The sequence below is a fragment of the Eumetopias jubatus genome, unplaced genomic scaffold (genome assembly GCF_037043125.1).
Source record: "Eumetopias jubatus isolate StellerSeaLion01/CBP00866 unplaced genomic scaffold, mEumJub1_p1.0 scaffold_6, whole genome shotgun sequence".
In the NCBI taxonomy this organism is placed as follows: domain Eukaryota; kingdom Metazoa; phylum Chordata; class Mammalia; order Carnivora; family Otariidae; genus Eumetopias; species Eumetopias jubatus.
The window spans coordinates 85942196-85969861 of record NW_028274812.1 but is presented as its reverse complement, the minus strand read 5'-3'; the positions used below and the strand labels follow the sequence as shown (position 1 = coordinate 85969861).

Genomic DNA, 27666 nt, shown 5'->3' with positions numbered 1-27666 from the left:
TTCATTCACTTTTATGCTTAAGCCATTAAAGGGTTCTAAATTTAAATTCACTGATGAGCCAAATTTCTTCTTATAATGAACTGTTCAGCTAAACTAAACATTATATCATAAAACATATTCCATTTTCCCACTAGCTGAAGCATTAGTGTAATCATGGATTTCTTTGATGGCGTTCTGCCAGTTTGAAATTTGTATGTCCGTGCTTTAGCAAAGCCAGAGTCTCAGTGATGCTATTGTTGATGGGGTGGCTCTGGAAGCTCAGAAATGCTCCATGAATCACCAGACACATTAAATTATATTTGTTGCAGATTCCGTATCATGGCATTTTAGCTCATCATCCTTACTCTTTGAAAGTGGGCATTTGTATATTATATATATCATGTTTTCCAGCCAACATAGATGTTTAATTTCAGTAGTCAAAATATTTGATCAACTAACATGCCTTGTTTCTAACCATGTGACAGGCTAATGGGAGCAACTGTTTCTTCTAGGGTCTTCAAGGAATTCCAGGCCTTCCGGGTGCCCCAGGTCCCACTGGACCCCCTGTGAGTATTTGCTAAAGCTGTACCACTAACGCTTCATATCTGCTGGGGTGATGCAGGGTGAACTAAATTCCGCATTGCCTTTCATTCTCTGGGCCTTTCTAGATTATCCAGCTGTTGCCTAGAAAAGTAGCATCCTATAGCTCAGATTTTCATTTAGTACTAACATTAAGGCTGCCCTGGGGCATGGAGACTTGTCATCAAGATTCTGCCAGACCAGAAAGCAGTCTGTGATTAGGCTAGTCCCTTTGAATAGAAGTTAGATGTAAAGGAGCATTCTATTTTTTAGTTACACTCTTTTAGCATTAACCTTTGGAAGAGATATTCACATGGTTACACCCTTACATTCTTAAGCTAAACTTAGAATATAAACTAAGAATAGACTAAATATTTTTAAGGCGGAAAATGGGGTAAGGATAAAATAAGAAAAATATTTTTAAAGGGGAAAAATGAGTTAAGGATTATCATATTCGATTTATTTTTATTCCTATTTATCCATTAAAATACCCTCTACTTTAATTAGCACTTTTTTTTTTTTCACTGTCCCTCAAACACAACTTTGTGGTCTTTGTGTCTTTGGTTATACTGTTTTCCTAAAATAATCTCTTTTTCTTTCTTAGCTGCTAAACCCAAGCAGTCACTAAAGTGGGGCTGTCAAGTCTAGGGTGGCCAGTTAAATTACAGGACATGCAGTTAAATTTGCATTTCATATAAACAAATGGTTTTAGTATAAGTTTGTCCCAAATATCATATTTTGATTTGCTAAATCTAGCAACCCTACTCAAGTCTCATCTTCTCCAGCAATTCCCATGAGTTCCTATGCAAATGGTATTTTAGCTCACAAGTAGGTATGTGATCATGTTCCTTTGTGTTTTAAAGCATGGATTCACCATAATTAAAATTTTATCTTTTATGCTTTCACCACAGCTATGTAGAACAAACCTGGCTTTAAATTGTACATTAAAATTAAAAGTGAAGAGAAGAGTTGTGAAAGGAACCATGGAAATTATAGCTAACTCCATTCTCAAAGAAGAATTAAAATTAAATTTTATTTTCCATTGGTAAAATGCAGATAGCATAACTTAATATGCACATTGTTAATTCTGCCGCGTCTTGAAGTATTTAAAATGTTGATCGCTACCAAAATTATAGCTCATTTAGGAAGGCATAATGTTATGTAAATTGCCATTTAAACAGCAAGGCTAAATTCTTAAATGTATCAAAAGGTTCCAATTAAGGTCATTAAATGTGGTTGGCCAAGGTGAAAAAGCGGCCACAAATACAAATTTTACCCTTGCAAGGGCTTATCAGCAGGATACAGCTGCTATATCAGCCTGAAGAAAAATAAGCTTGCAGGACTGATTTAATTAGGATCAAATGACCTTCAAAATGTATCGGTTTTAGCAACCAACTTCCAATGCCTTTGGCCATTTAGTTGTTTTTTGTTGTTGTTGTTTGTTTGTTTTTTGTGACACACTTAGTTTTGTGTTTTACAGGGCTTGTTGGGAAGAACTGGACATCCTGGTCCTGTGGGAGCAAAGGGTGACAAGGTACAGAGGAAATGCCTCACTTACTCTCTGAATTGGGGCTTGGGGGATGGCAAGGTGAGACACTTACCAGATCCATAAAATCAAGCAAAGCCTAAAAGTAGGAATAATGTCAGGGAATAGCTATTCTGGTAGGGGGCTTGGAAAGACAGAGGTACAAAAATTGGTCTGCATACAGGTTCCTAGGGAAAAGGATGAATACAACACCGATGTCATATAGCAAAAGTCCAAGCTAGATTCAAGGTCTTGGACATCTAGTTCTGTGGAAAGATGGAGTGGAGGAAACTTCCTGTCTGAGGTACGGATAAGATGGTTTGTATCAGGGAGTTCCAGCCACAGGTGCCAAGACTTCAGACAGCTTGCTGAGAAAATCTGCAAGTTCTGTCTTTTAAGGGTCATAGGGGAAATTCACTAAGGAATTAGGATACTTCTTCCCTCAGGAGTCCAGTTGATTGGACAAATGTGTTGCTATGGTCTGAAGGGAAGACCAGCAATAGAGGAATTTCAGGCAGGAAGACCCCGGGGCTTCATAGGTTTACCCAGTTTAGGTCTAAATTGGTCCCACGGTGTGAGCTCAGCCAATAAGCAGAGTAAGACTAGGTATTCAGATTCGGGAAGTAAGAATCAAGAATCCACATAAGCAACTCAAGTAGCTTCTACCCTAAAATGACCAAAATGGGACATAATGGCATCAATAAGCAAAGGAATTCAAAAAAAAAAAAAAAATTGAAAGGAGCCGTGTGTTTATTTTAGATGGTCTCTGCACATTTTTTTCTGAGAGTATCCCCAAGAAGCTTGCCCAACTCCACTAGCCTTTTTTCTCTGTTCTCTATGGAAATTATTTAGTCAGAGATTTGCCTTTTGAAGTTAATGGGAATTCCACACTGAGATGAGCTTTGGGGCACAATCGAGGATGAAAATATGACTTTTAATTGTGCCAGGAAAAAGAGAGTCTCTTCAATAGACACATATTTTTCCTTGTTTGCTGTCCTCTCATAGTTCATGAGAACTATGACATAATTCTCTGAATGACACTGCCAGCAATCAACAGAATATGACATGTCTTAGAGAGATAGCCACCATCAAAGCAGTTCGGAAAAAGATACAATATATTTGTTGTCACTCATTCTCAGGCAGATACACTGCAATAAAAACTTTACAGTTTATTTTCGTTGATAAAGATACAAATAGTTTTTATGATACTTCCTTCTGTTACTGGGGAAAAAATACGGGGAGACTGGAATGAAATCCTTCATCAAATTCATGGAAATGGATATAAATCCCTCAAAATTTGGGGGCCTTGTAAGTTGGAATCTTACTGTCTCTGGATTCTTTTTTAATTAACCATTTCTTGCCATTCCCCTGACATTAAGGGACTTAAAGATTTTATGAGGCTATTATCCTAAAAGAAAAGCACAGTTCCAGGAAACACTGGTTAAAGGCACCAAAGGGACTATAATAGCTTTGCTTAGTATGGATCGATAAGCATTGTATGTTTTATAAAAATAAAAGTGAAATCCATTTTTCAAGTTTCAACTTGAATTCATTTTTCACAATTCCATTTTCAGGCTGCTTCTCCTGCAAGCAGAATGTCTGAGGCTGTTTAAACTGTATAGAACATTTCCCTTAAACAGTGTTGTACCACAGTCACTTCTGTTCAACGGGATGTACCTGACTTGGTTGCAAAGTCTAATAAAACCTTAGGGAGTGAAAAAATTTCTCCTTCTGCAGACACAAGACAGGGTGTGATTTTTTCTATTTTGGTCGAATTATGTGGATGGCCCTCTGGTTCCCCAAAGAGGAAGGTGGGGGGGTTGAAGCTAAAAGTGAGGGGCTGACCCAGAAAGCCCAGTCCCGGAGCTCACCCCTGCTTGCAAGAATGCCACTTTGCACCCCCATGTGGGCAGAGTTTCCTCGGCTGCACTTGAGCTCCAGAATAGGATCAGCCAGATTGTCTGGCTCCATCTAAAACTAAGCTTAGTCCCTGGGGACGTCTCACCCAGTGGGAATCCGAATGGGTATGGAAAAGGCATTTACCTTTCCTGTGGTCTAGGAACATATTTTCCCAGGTGAAAGGGAAAGCCAAGCTGAATAAGACTCTGCAAGGCTGAAACAAAATCATATTGATTTTAGAATACAGCTGTCTGAGCAAGCACAATCTAGTTCATAAACTGGGTGTTGAAATGTGCAAACCATTGACTTTTGGTCTCTATATCTCGTGCAGGGCAGTGAGGGACCCCCTGGGAGACCTGGACCACCTGGACCACCTGTGAGTTACTTCAGTTTTAAAACTTAAATTCATGTGTCTGTTTGAGACTTCTATAACTCAGAGGTCAGACAACCTTTAGATGTTTCCAGGACAAAAGTTGTCTGATTTTTATGGATACCTACAAATGATAGCCAACGCAGCTTTGGAGGAGACCTAATTTTTCCCCTTTAGTGCAGCCCCAATATGCAGTGCTCAGATTTGCATACTATGGGCCTCCCTCCTCTGGGCTCAGGAGACCCGAGTGGGTGCCCCGACTCTCCACGTCCTGCCTGGGGGACCCTGGGAAAGCCATGTAACCGCAGTGAGCCTCATTCACAGAAAAAACAGGGGCTTTAAAAAAGAGCTCCTTCCGGCAATGTGAGTTGGTACAGAATTTGGTGTTAGGCTATATGTGTTCATTACCATCCATGATGTCTGAGATGCGGAGAAATTCTATTTACATAGCACCTAGTGAATAAAATGTACACGAGCCATCAGTGTTTTTATGCTTGCGATTGAGACAGATGTGCACTTTGTCAGGGAGGCTGTGGAGAGGAGAGGTACCTCTCTCTGTAGCAAGCCTGCCCTCGTGTGGGGCCACGCTCAAATCACAGCAGAGCTTTGGTCCAGGCCAAATGTTCTTTTCCAACCTCCTTCGTAGGAATACTTAAAGAAACCAAACTCACCTGAGAAAGAGCAGAATTAGTCTGTGGCTTTCTGAAGGCAGCAAAGGTATATAATTAGACTGCATGCAGTTGCACATTTTACACACATAAACAAAGAGAGTTGCACTCTGTTTCCCTAAACCTGTTCTTCATTTTGTTTACTTGCCTGTTCCCTTGACAAAGAAACAGGGCAGAAAGCATTTGGGGCGCAAATCCTAAAATGTACTCCCTCTCCAGTGGACACAACAAGCAACCCATAGCATGAGTTCACAAAAGGGACTTATATTTTACACAGGGTTAGAAAATCTTCCTCTTCCCCCTGCATTCTTCAAAAGTATTCATTCTTCAAAATAGATTACATAGTGTCTCTTTATGGGAAACCTCCTCTAGAAAACTCAGACAAGAATATTCTTCATCTCTCTAGGACTCAGCACACTAAAATATAGTAGACATTCACCAGTTGCCACATGAGAGAGTGAAAGAATAAAGGAATAAATGAATGGAGCATTTGTCCTCCCATCACTAGTGTTTTGAAGATGTATGCAAATCCCGTTCACTGAGCACCATTGGCCACCATCACCCAAAAACAGTGAAATGATGGCTTCTTCAGTTTTGCAACTGAAGTGTGGAAATCACAAAAAAAAAGAAAAAATGCAGATTACTGATTCTATGGGAACTTCTTAAAAGAAGGATAAAAGATCCCAGCTAAAATTTGTATCTGCAAATTTTTCCTGAATGCCAAAATGTATGATTCTTTAGACTGTCTAATTAGTTCTCTTTAAGTGTTAGTTACTCTGGGACTTTCCATTCACAGGCCAGTTTTATTAGGAAGTTTTATTCCCTGTTGTTCTAAAGAATATGTTTGTGTAGAAACATCCACACAGGGTTGTGAGTAACATCATTTTCCCTATTTACTTTAATCTTCTATTTAGTATGAAGGGACTGTAGGAAAAATTACTTTTCAGTAGCCAAATTGCTCCCTATTCACATCTTCATCGGCACTACCGTGTTATAGCCTGCAGGTCAGCGGGCTGTAAACAGTTACCATAAATTGGCAATTCAGAAACTGAATTTTAATGAGCAAATAGTATTTTCCTCTGAATGCATTAGTGTCTCATCTGTAAAACCCGAACATTAATCACACCTCTTCTGAAAGTCTGTCTGGGCTCCAGGTGTAGCTCAAACTCCAGGTCATTTTTCCCCCTACATTTGCTTTTGAAAAGCCCAAAATGGAAACATTGTTTTATTTTACTTGTAGTATCAAACTCACATTCTAAAATAAAGTAGGAGAAATATCATTTGGTAAAAGGATAAAAAGTAGAGAGACTATTAACTTAAAAAGAGTAATTCTCTATCTCCTCTCTTTCTGAAGGGTGTACAGTTCAATGAAGGAAATGGAATGAGCAGTTTATATAAAATCCAGGTATTTACTTTTGTAATTATGTGAAATTATTTTCCAGTGAGGGGTTGCTATAAATGCTTCTCACCTTTTTCTTTCTTTTTTTTTTTTTTGAAGGGAGGTGTGAATGTTCCCAGTTTTCCAGGGCCCCCTGGCCCCCCTGTGAGTACAGTTTTTTATTACCAAGCATTCTTCAGCAGAACAGCCACAATAAATAAATAAATAAATAACTCCTAAGTTCACTGAAAAAATACATGATACGAATATAACTAAGATCTTATGCAATAGGAAATAAATGTAAATTTATTTAATATAATATAATATATATAATACAATATAATATAATATAATATAATAGCAAATTATAATAAAATGGAAAAAAAGTACCCAGCCAATTAAAAATAGCGTTCTGCATGGTGGTATCCATTTCTACATTGTAAATCTAAGAACTAAATCAATGTCCAACTAGTCACTGTCATGGGATTCCATCAAGTTATGTTTCGTCATCTAATTCTTCAAATCCCAACTGTAGCAAAATAAAACTTGCAAATATTTTGTATGTGTCTTAAAGCAAATTGAATTAAAAATGCTTTAGATTCTATAATTTTGCTTCCCTCATTGTTTTAAAAATGACTTCCCATGTTTTTCCTGCAGGGCCCTAAAGGAGACCCTGGCCCAATGGTATGTATATTCCCATGCTTTGCGTCATTTAGAAAATAAATCTTTATTGAAGTTGAAAGAAGAGCATCAGGCAAAGATGGCCTATTTTCTTAGCTGTTCATCAATTAACTAACATTGGAGGCAGGAGCCAAGCCACCAAAGAAATATCAGCGATGTGTTCATCTTTAAGATGCACTGGTCTTGCTGTCACTGCCATTGGCCTTTGTCTCTCTTATTAGTGTATTTTCAAAATCGCCCTGTGATAGAAGAAGACACATATGAAGTTCCTGATAAACGGAACACTTTCTTCTGATAGCACTATTTTGATGGTCAACTCAGTGTTAAGTACATTGTGGAAGAGAAATACTTACTGGAAAGAAATTCCTTAATATGTCTCCAGTCTCTCCCTACCCCAAAAAAGGGAAGGGACTGTTTTTTGCTTTGGCTGTCTTAGGCAGTTATTCAGTAAGAAATGTGGTCTGCTATCAACAACCTGCTTATTAGGTGTAATGTATCAGGAGGTTAGCACTGAGCATGGAAAGAGATCATGTCCTGCAGCCCCCCAGAGAGGGACAATTGTTCTCAAGCACGGAATGTCACTCTGCAGCTTCTGCCAAATTCATTAGATTCCTTTTATTCCTTGGCAATTCTTCCTGTCATGTCCTTGTCAAGCATATGTTCATGTTTCACTTGTATTAACCTTTTCACCTTGATTTATATAGTATGCTTGAAACTCAGATATACCTGAAACTGAACTAAAGTTTCAAATCATTTTCCATTGTCATGTGAAAAAAAATTAAGGCCCTTTCATTACAATAGATTTTGGTAAAACTAGATGAATAAATTTTAAAAGAGCAAAAGAAGAAGCCATAAAAAGTAATCTTTTCACATCTAACTATATTTTCAAAGGACATGCATTAAAGCACATATTTTTTGTTATTGGTCGGTATATAGTAAGAGCCAATTTTTCCCCTGAAAGCATTATTGCAACTAGTTAGTACCATTTTCTGAACCCCAGTTATGTAACTTAGAAGTTTCCTTTGTTCTTTGTTTTCTTATTCATGTTGCCCCCCTTTTATCTGTAACATTTTTTATGCTTTCACCAATCATATCCTTCATTCTAATTTTAATTTTCTTTCATCTTGTTGATAAAAATTTCCTCCTGGTCTTTCCCTCTCCTACTGATTCACAGCCCCTCTGAATCATGTAGAGGCCCCTAGACTTCTCACTGACTTTTTTGGACCATCCTTTCAAGTTTTTCATTAATAACTGCATATCAAGGTGATAACATTTTTTTAAGTATTCTAATAAAGGATAAATCGTAATTCACTCCGATTGGAAAATGGGTAGCAGACACATTTGAGTAGACTTTGAAGAAATTAGGCTTCAAATTCCTTAGCTACAACAAAGGATAAAGAATAAAAACTGATTAAAGGATATTCCTTGCTTTTAGAGATGTGCTTTAAGTGGGTGAAGTACAAAAGCAGAAATCTGGAATAATGAAGTTAAATACTGTGTAAACCCTCAGGTTTATCCTGCATAAACCTTTGAAATTATTCTTTGGGGCCTATGTCAGCACAACCATGCAACTCCCTTCATTTCATACCAGTTGCCCAGTACAGAGAAATACTACTTCCTACCAGAGAAATAAGCCAGGAATGATAGAATAATTGGTCACAGAGCAGAAAATGGAAAAGCCAATTTGAGGAGGCGGCAGGGATGGGGGGAAGTTGGGGAGAGATTTACTCTTCGGCATCCTTCATTTCCCATGACGCTGGGTCTGCACCACTGTTTGTAATCTTCTCAGTAAACGTTTGTAGACAAAAATTACCCTTAATTGAATTTATCTTCTGAGGTGCTCCATTTAATTCCTTTGATATTTAATTTATAAGAGGCTTCAATTAAATATTTAATTATTAACTACTTTCAAATAAATATTGATTGATGGGTGACCACCTTCCTCGGTCCTAGGGATTGTCGAGTATGTAAACAAAGAGAATTAAAGAGTTCATTTCCTTTGTCAACAATCCAGGACCTCTTTTACAGTGCTTTATGTAGAATAGAATCTGAACATCTTTTTTTTTTTTTGTCTGATTGGTAGGTTTATATATTAGTGGACATTTAAAAAGATTTCTAAGGCATGAAAAATATCAAGTCGTCTGCTTGTTCATTAAGTGCTCTGTAATAAGGACAATATCATAAATAATAATGGAAGTTGGAGACTTGGTAATATTTTCAAGCAGATTAGAATTATGCATGCAGGGCGCCTGGGTGGCTCAGTTGGTTAAGCGACTGCCTTCGGCTCAGGTCATGATCCTGGAGTCCCGGGATCGAGTCCCACATCGGGCTCCCTGCTCAGCAGGGAGTCTGCTTCTCCCTCTGACCCTCTTCCCTCTCGTGCTCTCTGTCTCTCATTCTCTCTCTCCCAGATAAATAAATAAAATCTTAAAAAAAAAAAAGAATTATGCATGCAAAAAAAATATGTTTACAGAGAACAAAAGCTCCCTTTTCCATTTGATTATGTTGAAAGCATCCAGTGTCTTAAGAAAATATTTGCAGTTAACATCAATTCATTGACAAGGAGGTATCAGACACCTACCTCCTTTATCTCTCCTGATTTAAAAACCTTAATGTTTACCTGCTCAAAATTAGCAGCTTCCTTCACCCTAACTTTTCTAAATATATTTCTTGAGAGCCTACAGGTTCCAGCTGGCCTGGGACCATACACTAGAATATGTGTAAGATTTTTTTAATGGAAATGCTTACTTATCTTCTGCCAGTGACCCATGAGCTTGAGCAATGACTTTTAGAATCCTTGGAGATGCCGCTTCTGGAGCCATCCCCTGAAGCATTCACAATTCATGGCCAACTGCAGAGAACACTGCAGGATGGTAAATTTTGCTATCAGACCTTCATCTTCCTCTGCTCCTAAGGAGCTTAGTCTTATTCTCTGGTCATCTAGCAGCCCTGGGTACCTCACAAATTGGCAAACTTCATTAAAACCCATCTTTCCTTCTAACTTTTATTGAAATTGGAGTTATCGCTGACTAGAGGGATTCATTCTAATTAGATTCTTAATCAGAATAAAAACAACTAATCAGAAAATATATTCATACTTCTCCAGGGAATCGCTTTATTCTAAAACTATTTTCAAATATCAAATGCAAGAATACAAATGCTTGAAAATAGAACATACCGACTACTTGCTAAATTGCTAATCAGGGTTTGGGGGTACATTTTTGGCAAAAAAAACTTTGTTTTTGAAATCAAGGCTTAAAAAACCTCTTGGTCATTGCTCCTACGTTTCTTATGTTCATATTTAACAGGGAGAACCTGGTGCAATGGGGCTGCCAGGACTAGAAGGATTTCCAGGTGTAAAGGTAAGTACAGGGGTTAAGAATGTGGTCACTGAGGGCACCTGGGTGGCTCAGTTGGTTAAGCGACTGCCTTCGCTCAGGTCATGATCCTGGAGTCGTGGGATTGAGTCCCACATCGGGCTTCCTGCTCAGCGGGGAGTCTGCTTCTCCCTCTGACCCTCTTCCCTCTCGTGCTCTCTATCTCTCATTCTCTCTCTCTCAAATAAATTTAAAAAAAAAATCTTAAAAAAAAAATGTGGTCACTGATTCAACATTCAAAAATGTTTACTGAGCACCTCCTACTGGACCAGAAACTGTTCTAGGTTTCAAGATCGCTAAGAGTACAAAACAGACAAAAATCTCTGCCTTCAAGGAACTTATTTTCTGGGAAGGGGATACAGAAACTACAAGAATAAACCTAAGTAATAATGTTGGCCAGTGCTATGAAAGAAAGAAAAAGTAGAGCAGGTTAAGAGGGCTCAGGAGTGCTAAAGGAGAGGGTTGTAATTTTAAATATGGGTCTGAGAAAGCAAGATCCGAGCAAAGACTTGAAAGAGTGAGACAGAGTTAGCCCAGTCCCCTCAACCTTGAAGGAAGAATGTCCCGGGCAACATAAGTAAGTTCTAGAGATCTAACATGTAGCATGGAAACAAGAGGTAATAATACTTTACTGTACACTTGAAAATCGCTAAGTGTTCTCACCACTACGTTAATTAGCTTCAATGGGGTGATCATTTCACAGTATATGCATATATCAAGTCCTCAAGCTGTGTAGCTTAAATATATACAATTTTTTGAAAGCATAAACATTAGGTCTAAATGCACTGAGACATGAGCATTCCCGCTACACCAAAGAGACCAGGAGAATGAGGTGAAGGGAAGGGTGGTAGATGAGGTCAGAGCGGTGGGGTGGAAGTGAGGTGTAGCCCTGTCAAAGCAGTCCTGCAAAGCAATACTACTCAAAATGTGGCCAGTGGAGGACGAGTGACAGTCTGCAAATTCTCTTATGGGTTCTGTGGCAAGGTAAGTATAGACTGAGAGTAAGTATTTAAAAACTTGCCTAGCAATTTAACTTTGCCATGATATTCAAACGTGTGATCAGTAGATCCACCTTTGTTCAGGATGTATTAGAACATAAATGATAAACTGCTCCTGAAGGAGCACAAGTAGTTCGAGAAGCACTAATAATAAAGGGGCTTACTAGCCATTGTGAAGACTTTATCTTTCACTCTGAGTAAAATATGGAGCCAGGAGTTCATTTCTGAGTAGAAGGGTGATGAGGCCTACAGCTGGAGGGTAGGGGTGGAAGCAGGGACAGCTGGGATGATGTTGGCTGGGACCGAAGTAGAAATGGTGGAGACAATGAGGAGTGGCTAGATTCTGGATATATTGGGAAGGTAGAACCAACAGGACTTTCTAATTGATTGGACATGGGTATGAGAGAATAAAGAGGAGTCAAGGATGACTCCAAGTTTTTTGACTTGAGCAACTGGCATGATGGGATAGTTAGCAACTGAAATGAGGAAAGCTATAGGCAGAGCCTGGGTGGAGAGGGTGAGGCTGATCAGGTTAACTTTGGACATGAGGTCAAATTTGGCAGCATCTATTAGATAGCAGAGTGGAAGTATTGAGTAGGCAGAACAATATAAAGGCATGGAATTTGAAAAGAGTCTTAGTGGAGATTTAAACTTGGTTGTCCCAAGCGTATAGATGCTGTCTTAAAGCCAGGAGACTTGATAAAATCACCAAGGGAAAGGCAGTAGATTTTATAAAAGAGAAGAGGACCGAGCACTGAGCGCTGAGGCCTCCAACATAAAGGGATCAGGAAGAAAAGGAGGAGTGAGCAGGGGAAACTGAGATGAAGTGACCAAGGAGGTAGGAGGAAAACTTGGTGTCCTGAAAGCCAAGTGAAGATAACGTGTCAAGGTGAAGAGAGTGATCACCTGTCTCAAATACCATAAATAGGTCTAGTATGATGGGGATGGGGTCAAGTAGAATGGTCAAGTATTAATCATTGGATTTAGCAGTATGGAGGTTTAGCAATTACAGATTATTACTATTTCACTATTTTGGTAGGAGCAATTGTTGGATTTAAGAGAGAATAAGAAAAAAAGAATTAGAGATAGCAAATACAGTATAAACAATGGCCAAGGAGTTTTGCTGCAAAGGAAATCAGAGAAATGGGAAGGTGACTGCTGGAAGAAGTAGGGTAAGGTTTTATAAAATGGATTTTAGAAATGGACCATAGAAATATCAGAATAATTGTACGCAAAAGGAACGATCCAGTAGAATGGGGCAGGGTAGTGATGATATAGGAAGAAAGGGGAGAGTTGCTGGAATGACATCCTCAAATTGCTAACAGAAGATGGGAACTAGTACATAAATGGAGGTTTTGGCTTCAGAGAGGAGTCTGCATAGTTTATCTGTAGAAACAGGTGGAAAAACGGAGTATAGGGATACAGACACTGACACACCAAGAATAATTGGTTGGGGTCTATAGAAGTTTTTTCTGATTGCTGAAATTTTCTCAGAGATGGAGGAAGAAGATCATCATCTGAGAGTGAGTTGGGGAGAAGAGGTTGGATATTTAAGACAAAGGTCTTCTAAGAGAGAGGGAGAGTCCAGGGACCACAGAGTGTGATGACTAGGCAGCCCCAGGGCCCCCCTTAGGTTTATGGACATGAACTGAAGTGAGACCAGTCAGAGAGATCTTCTCCAGCATGTACACTCAGGTAAAGACATAGATTTAAACAAGGTTCCAGCTTTGACAGGTGAGTACTAGAAGCAAGAACGGGCCAAGAGAGTCAATGGTGTACACAAGGGAGTGCGTATAAAAAGTGACCATGGAATTTAAACTAAATAAATAAGGGAGAGAGGCCATCTAGAAAGCTGAAGGATGATGAAAGATTTGTTCAATGGATTAGAGATCTTGGTGGCATCAGAAGTGTGAGAATCCAAGGTCCTCAAGGGAGTGAGTTAAAACTATGGTGGCCCAATATCAGAATGCATGAAATTTCAGTTATGGAAGGGATGGAGTTATTGGTACTGACAAGGTCTCAGGTATAACAATGGAAATAAAAGGCCAGATCATTAGAGGAGAACGGTTCAAAGAACTGCAAGACCTGAACTTTGGAAGGACCATATTGTCCAAGAGAAGCCTTCTTAATATTAACCTTTATCAGATATACAAGAGTTTCCACTGAATAAAAATTTCCAATATATTTATTTTGGGGGTAAAAATCCCATAATTTAAAAGGAGCACCGTGAAACTGACAAGAATTGCCTATTTATATTGTTTGTCCACTATTCTATTAGTTGTTTCACTGTTTGCCTAAGGCTATGCTTTATAAAGATATTACTTCTATTTATATGTTACAGTTTATATCCTAGTTGGTCTGACTTTTCATTTTCATGTTTAATCTCATTGTATATGTAAATATAACATTTATGTAGTCAAATAGCAAACTGTTTTTCTTTGTGTTTTCTTGTTTTGCTTTTATGCATTAAGTTCCTTTTATCTTATTCTCAACCCAAATCAGATAGTCACTTGGTATTTTCTTCTAATTCTTTTACACCTCATATTATTTTATTTTTTACATAATCTATATGGGATTTCCATGGAGCATAATATAAAGAGAGGAATTAAACTTTTTTCAAAGAAATTACTCAATTATTAGTGCTATTTGTTGAATAATACATCCCTTTCTTTACTAAAATCCTATTATAGATGTTGGTCTATTTCTGAGTTTATATGGCATTTTTATATTGCATTGATATATTGCTTAATCTTATCCAATATTCCATTATTTTAATTGTTATAACTTTGTTATATATTCAGATATTGGTATTGCTAATCTCCTTATTGTTCTTTTAATTTTTTTCTTTTATCTTCTCATTTATTCATTATCCCAAGTGGACTTTAATATCATCTGATCAAGTGGCAATTTAATAAGAATTGCTTTAAATTTATAAATTAGTTTGGGTAGCAATGACACCTTTACAACATTGTCTTGCCCTCCAGGAATAAAACATATCTCTCCATTTAATCAAGTCTTCTTTTATGTCCCTGAGTGAAGTTATGAAGTGTTTTAATGTAGGTTCTCATCAACAAAAATTGCCATTTTATTATCCCATATATAACCTATAGTACTTTTAGCATCATCAGCTTTATCTAAAATACCACATTGCCTTTGGAAAAAGAGTTGCCTCACTCTACTGTTCGGAGAAATTCAAGGGACCTTCTGATGGCCTAATGAGGAGAACTACAAAATCCCTTGTTCTAAATATCTTTATTCTAATCCTACATCCAATAAGACAAGTGTAGGAAAAGCTTTTTAGAAGACGTTCAATGTGCTCTCTTTTTTAAGTATTGGTAATGGATTACTTTTGGAATAAAGGTACTGTATTGACCAATTTTAGCTGTATGTGTGGAGTCCTATTAAAAATAGGTCACAGAAATGATAACCTAATGCTTGTTTTCATTATTATTATTTTCTTTCGTTTTTGAAAAAAAAAAGCTTTAACAAATTCATTTAGCTATTCATTTTATTTTCTCATCTGTTGATATTGATAATGCTTATCAATACCAAAGAAGAACTTCACCAAATCCAAATAATCATTTGAGCATTAATGTTATAGGCAAAGGTTTTATAGATATCATTATAAGTAGCAATTTTTTTTTAAATTCCAACAGGGGGATCGAGGCCCAGCAGGTCCCCCAGGAATAGCTGGAATATCGGTGAGTCCAGAGTATCTCACATTATTTTCACAAGGAAACAATTCTATCTCCACAGTAAATCTATGGCTAGGGATCAAGAAGGGCTAGGGAGCACACAGTAGCTCCTATGCCATTAGGTTCTAGAAACATCCAGTTAAAAAAAAATAAAACCACCTTGTCCCTATCCATCCTCAAGAATTCTCCTTTTTTTAATTTTTTTAATATTTTTATTTATTTATTTTAGAGGTGGGGGGGCAGAGAGAGAGAATCCCACTGACTGCGGAGCCAAGCATGGAGCCCAGTGTGGGGCTTGATCCCCTGATCCTACAATCATGACCTGAGCTGAGATCAAGAGTCCGACACTTCACTGACTGCACCACCCAGGCACCCCAAGACTGCTCCTTTCTTTATTTTCATCTTTTTCTTATTTTTTCTCTTTTTCTTTTTTTCCCCAACTCCCTTAGGGAAGGGAGGAGATGCCCAGTTAAGTTACCTGTGCCAATATGTTAGTACAACAAGCCCAACTTTGAGAAGCTTGTTTTGTTTCTCTGCTCTTATCATATTTAAGGTTTCTTGGCCCTCCAAAAGACAAAATTCTTATCCTTAGGCATGTACTTCAAGTTCTTGATATTAAGCTGCAATCTGAGTTTTCCCTTGGCCTGGTGTTAATCTTTACTGCTACTAATGTTTCCTCGTAAACTAGCCCTTCCAGCCTCTCAATCATTTTTGTGGCTCTCCGGTGTCAAATGTTTTATTCTCATCAAGGTCTTTTCAAATGAATAGGAAGTGCTCCAGGAAAGGTTGAAATCACTTCTCTGAGCCCTAGGGATCATTCTGATCTTCATTCATGATGCTCTAATTAAAATTTTGTGGCCATGCTTTATGAATAAGAGCCCACTTATCCTTTTGTTCAGTGCCCCTGCAGGGTAGGCCCAGGGTAGGAAAGTCAGTGGAAACTATGTGCTTGAATCATAAGAACACAAGATAAGAAAGGGCCCTACCATCGCACTCACCACCACCCATTGACATCTACTGACACCCAACACCACCCAGAGCGTAAACCACCCATCACTCCCATCTTTAAAAGGCCGGTAGCCACTCTATTTTACTCTAGTTGTTAAGCCTACATCCCTAATCTGTAGAAAACCATCCTTTATAGAGGACAAATCCCCTTTTTTAGCTGTTCTATCCCTTTCTCGTATATTCAAGCCCACCCAGAGATTTCTCCAGGGCTTGTTTCTCCTGCTTCTTCCCAGGATGACACATGGGTAGAGAGGAGGAGGTGTCTGTGAATGCTGGCGGTGAGGTGACGCCTGCGGTCGGCATGCTCTCCCCCAGGTTCTCCGAGCTCCCCCTGACCTTTGAAATTGCTGCTGCCTGCTACCAATGTCCCTGATCCCTTTGTCTCAGATCTCAAAGCCTGAGCACTCTCCCCCTTGTGTCCTATGCCAGGACCATGTGGGACATGAGCCTTCAGGCTCTCGCACATCCCCCAACACGGGCCCACGGGAGCTTCAGCAGTTCCTGCTCATACGCACAGGCTCTGGGGAACCAGGGCTGCTCTGTCAGGCCTTGTGTCCGCCTAGCTTCAGCACTCAGCCGTGTCCGAACCTGTGAGGAGGGTTCCTCCCAGAGTTCTAGACAGCAAGAGGAGAAAAGGGCCCTTGCTTTTTCAGGTTCTCTCCAGGGGAACCTACTAGGGTTTCTGCAGCCTCGGCCCTACAGGGATGCCTACATCCCTGAATTGTTTGTTTTTCTATCCACGTTAGGTCTAAGGGATAGAAAGTGGTTCCTTCTTTGAGCTTGGTCTAGATACTTTGGCACTTCTCCCTCTGGGGTCTGACGGACCGTTTTCCTGCCTCGTCCCTCCCAGGGGTCCCTCTACCCAGCAGTTCCCTGTTGTCAGTCCTCCAAGCCACAGTGTGTTGGAACAAATCAACCTTGTCCTCTCCCTTTTAACCAAACGTGGCTTTTCAAGTCGAACACGGTATTTCTTCAGGCTATCCTACTATCAACTTAGAAATCCTCTTAAGAAATGCAAAATCTGGGAAAGATGTCTTTGACTCCATGTGCCCTCCCACCCCCAAAATCAAGAGCTGCCAATCAAATAGGCATTTCCAGTAATAAAGAAACGTTGGCTTCATATTTGCAAAAGGTATTATCGTGCCCTCCTGTCCCTCTGTTATACACAGATACGTACATTCAGAGAACTGCATTCTAGCCTGTACCTCGGAGTCTGCAGAGTCAAGTACATGTCCCCACAGACTCAGTCCCATTAGGAATGCCACTGTAGTATAGAGAGCCACAGGCCTGACAGCACAGTAAATTCCCAGGCGGGGAGGGGAAGGACATGGCATCATGTCCGAATTTGGCTCCTAACATTTCTCCTTGCTTTGATTTCCCAGGGAAAACCTGGAGCCCCAGGGCCTCCGGGAGTCCCAGGAGAACCGGTGAGTTGCCAGCCACTTACTTAACCATGGTACTTGCATGTGGTTCCAAAGCTTTCCTTAGCAACTAATATTTGTCTGTGGACATGCCTATAGGGTGACAGAGGGCCTGTTGGAGATATAGGTTTCCCTGGACCAGAAGGACCCACTGGAAGGCCAGTAAGTACTTTTTACTATTTAAAATTTGCCAGTTTGAGAAATATTCCAAGCACTGCCTCTTTCCCTGTCTCCTTGGAAAATCTGACGTCTGTAGTTTCTACAGAAGTAAGAGTAAGTTCCACAGATGGGTCTTTGGGGGTGTGGTTCTCTGAGTGTCCTAGCTCTGTATGAGGTATCTTTATGTCTTAAACAATGATGAAGAAAGTGACATTGTTTGTTTGTTTGTTTTAAGTGTCAGGAGATTAGACTCATTATTTCTTAAGTCTGATGTTCTCCGAGTTAAAAAACAAAATGGCCTGTCACATTCAAAAATATAAAGAAACTGAAGACACAGATATGACTCCCGGGTGCTAAGCTAAGCTGAAAACTATTTCCTCAGATTCCCTTCTTTATCTATGGACCTTTACTTTCATAAATCATGCTTCTAAACATAGCATCCCTTTGATTCCTAAAAGAGCTCTTGGATACTGACATATATTGCTGTAACATGGTAACAATCATTCTTACCAATTCAGTTCAGTTCAACATAGATTCATCTAGTCTCTGCTCTTGCTAAGGACGTGCTGGGCCACGAGGGAGGGGACATAAAGATGAATGACATAGAGCCCACTCTCGGGTTTACTCTTTATAGACGGTCACTACTCCCTTTGCTTGTTTGTTTGTGTGTGGAGAGGGAGTGCTATTAGGACAGGGAGGATACTGAAGGTGAACAAGCTGCACAGAGTGCGCGAGGCTGGTTCAGCACCTCTGGGAAACCTTCTGGGTCTGAGTGCTCCCTGGCCACCACCTCCTCAGAGAAGGCACCATAAAAATATAGGAAGCATATACAATTTAGTGTCAGAAAGATATGGGTTTGAATTGTGACTCAAAGGGTTTTGTGAGTCACTTAAGTAACATGACATATGGTAAATATCTCCGGTGCCTGGTCCTGGGAGGCACTCAATAAATAGTTTCAATCCCTGCCTCCCGCGTCACCTCCTGTTACCAACTCCCTATGCTGGGCCCCTGACCATTTTCTAAATGCTTGCCCGGGGGATGATGCAAAAAGCAATTTGTTTGTTCAACAACTATTTCTTGAGCACCTACTAAAATGCTAGGCATTCTTCTGCCAGCAACTCATGGCTTTGCATTCTGGTATAGGGACACAGACAACAAACAAATAAATACACATATATGCACAATTTCAGGTAGAAAAAGCTCTAAGCAGGGTGACGCACCAGAGTAGCATTTAAATAGAGCAGTTGAAAAAAGCGTGCCATTTAAGCAGAAACCTGCATGAAGTGAGAGATCAAACCTGGAGTGGTTGTCAAAGGCATTGCTTCAAGGAAGAGAAATGGCCATAGAGGAGTGAGCCTGGGGTGTTAAAGAAACAGCAAAAAGCATGAGGTCAAGAACGCACTAAGCTAGACAAGAGTTGGAAAGATACTGAGAGAGAACTTGGCAGTGGCCTGGCCATGAGGAACTTCTAAACTATGGAGTTTGGATTTCATTTGAAGTATGATGGAAACCCATCGAAGCATTTGTAGTGGGGAAGGAAAATGACTGGAGTACATTTTAAAGTATCATTCTGACTATTATGTGGAGAGCAGACTGTAGGAAGCAAGATGGAAGCAGACAGAACAGCGTGGAAACATCACCATAATCCACATCAGAAATAATGATGGGGAGAACAGGGAGATCATGAGGAGTAAGGGAGTTTAGGATGTACGTTGAAGGGAGAGTCAGCAAACTCACTGATGGACCAGATGTGGAGTGTGAGGGAGAGATAAGTCAAAGCTGTGGTGTGGGGTCTTTGCAGCCATGTCACAGTGGTGCTTTTGGTGAGATGGAAGAGACTGGAGATGGGTAGGTGTGGGGGGGAAAACCAAGAATTCTCTGTGGTGGACACATTCAACTTCAAGCACTAGTAGACATCCAAGTGGAAGTGTCAAGTAAGTGGTAGATGATGCATCTTGAATTAATGGAGAGGTCAGGACTGGAGAGACTGATTTGGGTATTTAAACCTGAGCCTGGATGAAATGGAGTCAGTACGGATTGGGAGGGGAGAGAGCACTTCAAGTTTTAGGAAAAGGACCTGGCAAAAAGTCTGAGAAGGTACAGTGGTGAGATATGAAGCAAACCAGGCGAATGAGGTTTCCTGGATGTCGAGGGAACTAAGTGTTTTAAGACAGAGAAATGATGAATCTAGATAGGTCATGTGAGAGCTGACAGTTCTCCTCTGGGTTTAGAAACATGGTGGTCCCTGGTGGGAGAGGTTATAGCACGCTTGTATCTTGATAAGAATGATCCAGTCAAGAGGGGAGGTTTTGATGATGCCATGCAAATGGAGATAACTTTGAGTAGGGGGAGAAGACTGGTATTCCCCTCAGAAGTGGAAATCGGTTTTCACAAGGAACAGGGGCAGCTCATCCTTCTTACCAGGAGGAAGGAGGCAGGCAGAAGTTGGCGTACAAATGCGTGTAGATTGGTGGATCCCATGGAGGGAAGGAAGGTGAGGTGGCTCTGTCCTATTTATATTCTCTGTGGAAGAAGAATCAAGGTCATCGGCTGGGTGTAAGGAATCAGGTGGTGATGCTGGGGACCTGAAGACAGGAAACTCTGTGAAAGAGTACTTTGGAAGAGAAGGAAAGGGAGTGGAATCCGGAAATCCAGGATAGCCTGGTTATACAGAGGGGCTACTTGCCATCTGCCTCCGTACATTTAGGTCAGAACAAGTGAGCAAGGGTATGTGTTTTTCTTCAACCGCAGCCAGCCACTCAGATGCAGACATGTGGTAGACAGAAAGCCGGTTATACCCAGGGATGGAGCTCTTCCAGATAAGTGAGTTGGGGGGAGGGGGGAAACAAATCCATTCAGGTTATTCTAAAAATCTCTAAAAGCAGTACTTGTCTAGGGAAAGCAAGTTACTAACACCTTTATATACATGATAGTCTGATGAATTACAAAAGACAAAAAAAGACTGTACAGTTATTTCTTTTCTCACATTGTTACCAAAAGCATGAATTACATTTTAACACTAGATTTATCTTCCTTTATTCAAGTGATACAGTTGGGTTTTTTTTTTTCTCCCACATCCTCTCTTTAATCAGCTTTATCTTTGTTGCTTGTGTTTCTGGATGTAATAAATTCTTTGAACCATACACTGCAGGTAACGTGTCCTTAGTTCAAGTAGCCTAGATAATTCCCAGGGTGTTTCAGAGAGGCTGGGGGGACTTTGGTTGGGTTATCAGCTGTGACAGGTTTTAGTGTAACTTACAGCAGTGAAAACATGTGCTTGTCTGCAGTTCCAGCCTCATAGAATCCATCCCAGCACAATAAAACCCCTAGGCTTTTCAGAGGAGCATGTCCATGCAATTGCCTGCTGGCTAAGAAATCATTTTCCTCACCTTGATCTCTCTCTTCAAACCAAATCTCAAAATCACATCTGCTGTTGGACTCTAGGTATTTGATTTGACCCCAAGCGCTTTTCCTTCTCACATCTCCTGGCCAAAAGCTGTCTCTGTCTTATAAATCTCTGAGCGGGGGGCTTTATTTCCACCTCCAGAACTGCCTTGTAAAGTTTGGGAAACTTCCAGGTTAGTAATAAAAAACCACTACTTAATGCTCTCAAAAACCATGATTACAGATTTCTTACTTTTCTTTCATATCCTCCCACTGAAAAATAACAAATTGTTCTCTCGCTGACAGTTTATTTCAGAGTAGGATCATGTTCTGGCCATGTTATGAAATTTCCCCAGCAGCAACTGGGACCGTTTACTGAGAATGACTCTCTGTGCTGGAAAATTGTTAGAGGGTAACGATAAACACCACACACCAGCCACCCAGCACCACGGGGCACCTTATTTTTCAGATTGTACCAAACAGAATAAGTAAGGAAAATAACCCCATTGACTATTTACAGTGAGCGAGGCATTTTGTGTTTCTTCACCAAATACTTAGTTTTAAAGTCACGATTTTATCCTCACTTTATAAGGAAAGAAGCTGATGCTATTAAGGTTCAGTAAATTGCCTGAAGTAAATGGAACTTGTCAGTGACAGAGTCAGAATTTGAACTTAGGGCCATCTATTCTATCAACTTTGTTTTCTGTTTCACCACACTGCCACACCAAAATAGCAGAAATATGATGATTAAGTCCTCGAAACTTTACCCTTTTATTGTGTTTAACTATGTCTACCGATGTAGAATTAGAAATATTGATCATCTTTTGTCTTTATAGGGAATAAATGGAAAAGATGGATTACCAGGTGCTCAGGTATGGAAAATACCACTTCAAATAAATATTCTGATGTAAAACCTCATCCGCAGTACCTGTCAGAATACTTGACTGAGCAGGCTGGGGAAAAATCTTGGCAAGCAGTGATTTTTTAGTGTTGACATTTGTTTTTCAGGGTATCATGGGTAAACCTGGAGATAGAGGCCCCAAAGGAGAACGTGTATGTATATTACTATTCTGATCATGATTTAAGCCTGTCTGCTGCAACTGCCTCATCCTTTGAGTTACACCATGGGCGTGTGGATGCCTGTAAATCTCCCAATATGACACGTCTAGGGTGTATGTGATCCAAGATCTCTTCTAAGCATAAAATAGGCCAATTAAAGGACCCAGAAACAGGCCATATGGCAGGTACACCTACAACAATGACCTTTATTTAGAACTAAGTCTAGTGTGCTATTCCAGTTTGGAAAGCTTCAGTCCTCCTGTCTCAGACACATATTCCTATTATAGCGATCACCAGTTTTCTTGTTCCTTAGAGTAGGGTTTCTCCACCTCAGCACTGTTGATGTTTGGAGGCAGACAGCTCTTTGCTGTAAGTGTCCGTCCTGTGCACCGCAGGATGTTTCGCAGCATCCCTGGCCTCTAACCACCAGAGGCAGTGCCACCAGCTCCCCTCCAGTTGTGACAACGAAAAATGTCTCCAGACATCACCAAATGCCTTCTGGGGACCAGAGTGGCCCTCATGGAAAAGCCCTGACCTCATGGAATACAAAGTCGAGTAAGAGGGCTGGTGTGAGGAGGTAGAGCAGTGGAAAGTGGAACCGAACAGAGTGACGAGTCATGCCAATTCAGTTATATCCTTTTATTATAACTGGTTTGTGTGTTGATGTTGTTCCAACTTCCCATTATTTTCTTTTCACTGCAAAGATTACTCAAGCACTGTTATTCAGTGGTTTTCTCGTGAGGGCTGCTAGTGTGTTGCATGTGTGTGTTTGTGTACTGGTATCCAGTTTACTTGTTTTTACTTATTACACAAATAATTCATGATAACTGAAGGACTTGTGAAAACAGAGATAATACAAATAAAAAAGAGATAAGGATTCTTGATTTTGGACAAGCACTATTTTGGTTATATTTCTATTTCTCTTTTACACATAATATACATATATACTTAATGTATCAATACAAATGAATATATGCTCCTCCAAAAATGTGTTCAGACTGTTTTGTAAATGACTTTCTTCACCTAACAATATATAATGACCATCTTGCCATGTCAGTAAATATAGATCAGCAGGTGACTTTTAGTGGCTATATGTAATTCCACTGTTTGGATATACGTTACTTCACTTTCCTAGTCTCCTTTTTCTGGATATTTAGGTTCTTTCCAGTTTTCATAATAATAAATATCACTGTAATGAACATACTTGTGCCTATATTGTAAAAGAATTTTAGTATGCTAAAGACTGCAATTATTTTGCACATGATCACAGTATTGATCAGCATGTGTTAGTACTTCTTTTCTTTATTTTTTTTAATTTGACTCATCCCAGGTATTTCCCCAAATATGAGTTGATATACTTGTATGCAGATACATTTGTATAACTAAGACAGTAGCATTGAAATTAGGCCCATCTGCTTTTACTTCTTTCTACATGGCTTCTTTCTACATCTCTTCATTCCATGATCAAATAGATCCCTGTAATTGTTCATTTGTTTTCATTACTTTTTTTAAATCAGAAGAAATGGAGTTTGGCCTTTTGCACAGTAGTCACAAATAAAAGAATAGCACAGTGAAATACAGGGCAGCCTCAATGCAGCATCCCATCATATTTGGTGTGATCATCACCTCCTGGCATTGTAGAACTGAGTACTTGGAATATCTGTAACCGAAACACTCTATGATACATATATACACCTCTCTCCTGACCCCCCGCGGCATCCTCTAATGCACGAACACATGCAGTACTAGATACCTTGCCAGATAAAAGTCAGCATTAAATAAACTTCTTATTACAGTCAAGCCACCTAATACTACCTTATACCTAATTTACTATGGCAACTTACTCAGTGAATTGTCTCATAGTTCATTTATGTTATTAAGTATATGATCTCAGTGATGACCCTCCACCCCAAGCACCTGCTCTGAACTTTTTCAAAGGCTCTCCTTTCTAATCTTCCTGAGTTGTATATCTTTGGGACACAGCATGTATGCACATGCGCGCACACACACACACACACACACACACTCATACACTGTAAAACACGAATAAAGAAACCAACCCACAGAATCTAATAAAGATTCTGATAAAGGTAAAAGAAGAAGAAAAGCACATGATTTGAGAAGGATTTTGAGTGTACTGAAGTTTTTACTTCAGTGTAAAATCTTGGTGACCATCTTCATTCAAGTGCAAAATCCTCTTGGGCATCTTCCTTTATTATTGCCAAGGAGACTCAGGCCTGAAATGAGACCTGCTGTTGACTTTCAAAAGTGTCATCATTCTAGACTGGCAATCAAGTACAACTAACGTCACTAGCTTTCTATGGAGTGCCTTCAACATGCCAGGCATTGTTCTAAGCACTTGACTTGACTCACTCATTTCTCAGCCTCACCCTTCTTAGTGGGTACTATTAATATCTCCACTTTATGGGACAGGAAACCAGGGCACAGAGGGCTTGATTCCCTTATCTGAGGTCCCACAGCTAGTAGGTGCCACTATGAATCCAGAACCTTCGCTTTTAACCACAGCTTATGTGTTCTAGAAGAGATCATTATTATTAACCTTTTCCTTAACAGGGTGACCAGGGAATTCCAGGGGACAGAGGCCCACAAGGTGAACAGGGGAAACCAGGCCTTCCAGGCATGAAGGGAGTCATAGGTCCTGTGGGGCCACCCGGAAGCAAGGGTTCCACGGGATCCCCCGGGCACCAAGGCCCTCCAGGCAATCCAGGCATCCCAGGCACTCCGGTGAGTGGTGCCAAGAGCTCCGATAGCTCCTGGCTAGTATTGACCACATATCCCTCTTACAGTGAAAGCAATCATAATCCTTTTAAAAGAAATAAAATGAACCTAAACTGCGCTCCACAAGGGTAGCAATAGCTGCCATTTATTTCAAGTTATGTACCAGATCCTCTGCTAAGTCCTTACTATACATTACTTCAGTAGATCCTCACAACTAGGAGGATTGGTGTCCTGTAGGCCCCACTTTACAAATACAAAAACTGAGAGTTGACTTGTTCAGGGTCACAGTTATTTCATGGGTTAGACCCACATCTGATGGACTCCAAAGCCAGGCTCTTGAATACCATCTATAATGTCTCCCTACACTACACAAATGACATATGTCCGTTTTATATTAAAACTCTATTTGTTGAATATGAGAACAACACACCTGCCTTGAGTGGTACTTTGAGGTGGAAAACAGACCAAGAAGGAGTGTTTGGTTAAGGAAGCCTGTATTATTATTAATATCCTCAGGAGGGGTGGCGGATGGCCATTCACAGAGGAACTTAATCAGAAAATACCCTTGTTAGGGAGAAAGGAGGATCCTGGAGTGGGGAGGGCAGGGCAGGGAGTGAAGGACACACTGTCCTCAGATAATCAGCCAATACCAGATGGAGGCCAAATTGGGCATTCCCACAATATTGAGATTCTTTATTTTTACCCACTCTTCCTAAGCTCTACTTGAATAAAGCCTGTATAATGAGCTCGCAGTGCTGTGTCAGTAATTGGTATTAGATGCATTAACTCAAGTTCATATGTCCCATATACCATGAAAATAAAATGTTGAAAGAGAGCATTTTTTGAACTATTCTGTCCTACAGAAATCATCATTTTATGAGCCCATCACATTGTCTTTAATGTCACACATATACCCCTGGATAATAATCCTAAAAAAAAAAAAAAAGAAGAAGAGTAATAAAATACTTTGAGATCCTAATGATCATGAAAAATAATAGCTCTCTTTTAAAAAATATCAAGGTACCATAGTAAAATATTATTATTATAAATGTTAGATTCTTTACCAAATTCATGTAGGTTCATTTGTCGAGGGGTTAAAAATTCAACTGACATCATTTACCTACTTCCCTTTCTCATGTCTCATAGTGTTTTCTATTAAAAAAAGAAAATTGCTTAATACAAATATGCTTACAAAGTGTAAACTACAGAATAAACTATACCATAAAAATGACTAAAACTTGGTAGTTTTATCCCATGAATAAAACAATTTTAAAGAATAATCTGGCATACTTGGAGTTCTCTTCCTTCAAAGAAGCATAGTATCGGGGCACCTGGGTGGCTCAGTCGTTAAGCGTCTGCCTTTGGCTCAGGTCATGAGCTCAGGGTCCTGGGATTGAGCCCCACGTCGGGCTCCCTGCTCCGCAGGAAGCCTGCTTCTCCCTCTCCCACTCCCCCTGCTTGTGTTCCCTCTCTCGCTGTGTCTCTCTCTGTCAAAAAATAAATTAAAAAAAATAAAGAAAGAAAGAAGCATAGTATCAGTTAGATATTGACTTTACCAGTGCCCAGGGATTGGTTAGAAGTGAAACTGTTCCTGGGATATTAATGTGATGATAACACTGTTCAAGTTCTGTAACTTCAGAAAATGAAGTAATAGGAAATGCCTTTCCTAATCATATGAAGCCATGTCTCTCCATTTAATAAGAAATATGTTCAAATCACTGGTTATGATTCCAGCCCACAGCTTTTAAAGCAATTATGCACTTCAAGTTCTTCCCAGTATTTGATCAAAATAAAGATATTTATTGCCTAATATAGTCAATTGCCAAGAGCATTTTGTTTGATAAATGTATCTCCACAGAAGTTTCAAGTATGTACACCAACCCAGGATTTTGATTCTTTATTCATTTGTGCCATGCTCTACTTTAACAGACCTTTTTCTCCCTTCTTTAGGCTGATGCAGTTTCATTTGAAGAAATAAAGAAGTATATTAATCAAGAGGTTCTAAGGATTTTTGAAGGTTAGATCTACTTAATAAACATTTCTGAATTTTCACCAGTTACTACCTCCCATCTGCTGTAGGGGATCCCTTCAGCACTCTCTCCAAAGCTGGCCATGCAACAACAATGTTAAGAGGCAACCTCTTTTATGAGGGGGTTGAGACATCTCTGTCTTACTGTAGGGGAGGTGGACTGACCCTCATAACTTTGTGCCATCTCTGAATTTTATAACCATGTCATCATTCTAATTATAGGTAGAAATGTTGAAGGAAAGAGTCAAGAGTCAAGGATTAGGCCTTTCTTAATGCCATTGTATTCCTCCTGTTCACTTGTAAATTCTATTAATCTATTGTTTCAGTGACCTCTGAATCCATATAGTTTTCTAAAATCCACTCTACATTTTTTTTATCTGTTCCCAAGATATCACATGATTTTGTCAAATGACTTGCTAAAATCAAGATCACTCCCCTCAACTGTGAGCTTAATAAAGTGGGGAATTTTTGTCTTTAAAAAATGAATCCGCATTGGCTCTCCTGGTTCCTGCTTCTTTTGCACAGCATCCTTTCTTTGCCAAGCTAAATATATATTACTGAATTTTGCAAGGAATAAGATTACAAAATGCCCCAAGTTCACCGGAAGTCTTCCTACTGCAAACATGGAATTAGCTACTCTCCTAGAAGCTCTGATTATTTTAAGCAGTAATTAGTATTAGAGACCAAAATCTCAGTACTTGAGTATACATTATCTTAT

At 39.7% G+C, this 27666-nt stretch overlaps 1 protein-coding gene across 1 annotated transcript in view; it reads left to right on the top strand.

Annotated features, from left to right (window-relative positions):
* COL19A1 (collagen type XIX alpha 1 chain) overlaps positions 1 to 27666 on the top strand; it is a 311655-nt gene that overhangs the window by 269097 nt on the left and 14892 nt on the right. The window contains exons 34-47 of the mRNA XM_088023753.1: positions 492 to 545; positions 2039 to 2092; positions 4314 to 4358; positions 6375 to 6425; positions 6519 to 6563; positions 7056 to 7082; positions 10388 to 10441; positions 15111 to 15155; positions 17540 to 17584; positions 17678 to 17740; positions 21958 to 21993; positions 22130 to 22174; positions 24755 to 24925; positions 26870 to 26936. Of these exons, the coding sequence (XP_087879879.1) occupies positions 492 to 545; positions 2039 to 2092; positions 4314 to 4358; positions 6375 to 6425; positions 6519 to 6563; positions 7056 to 7082; positions 10388 to 10441; positions 15111 to 15155; positions 17540 to 17584; positions 17678 to 17740; positions 21958 to 21993; positions 22130 to 22174; positions 24755 to 24925; positions 26870 to 26936 (802 nt within the window). The remainder of the gene's footprint in view (positions 1 to 491; positions 546 to 2038; positions 2093 to 4313; positions 4359 to 6374; positions 6426 to 6518; positions 6564 to 7055; positions 7083 to 10387; positions 10442 to 15110; positions 15156 to 17539; positions 17585 to 17677; positions 17741 to 21957; positions 21994 to 22129; positions 22175 to 24754; positions 24926 to 26869; positions 26937 to 27666) is intronic.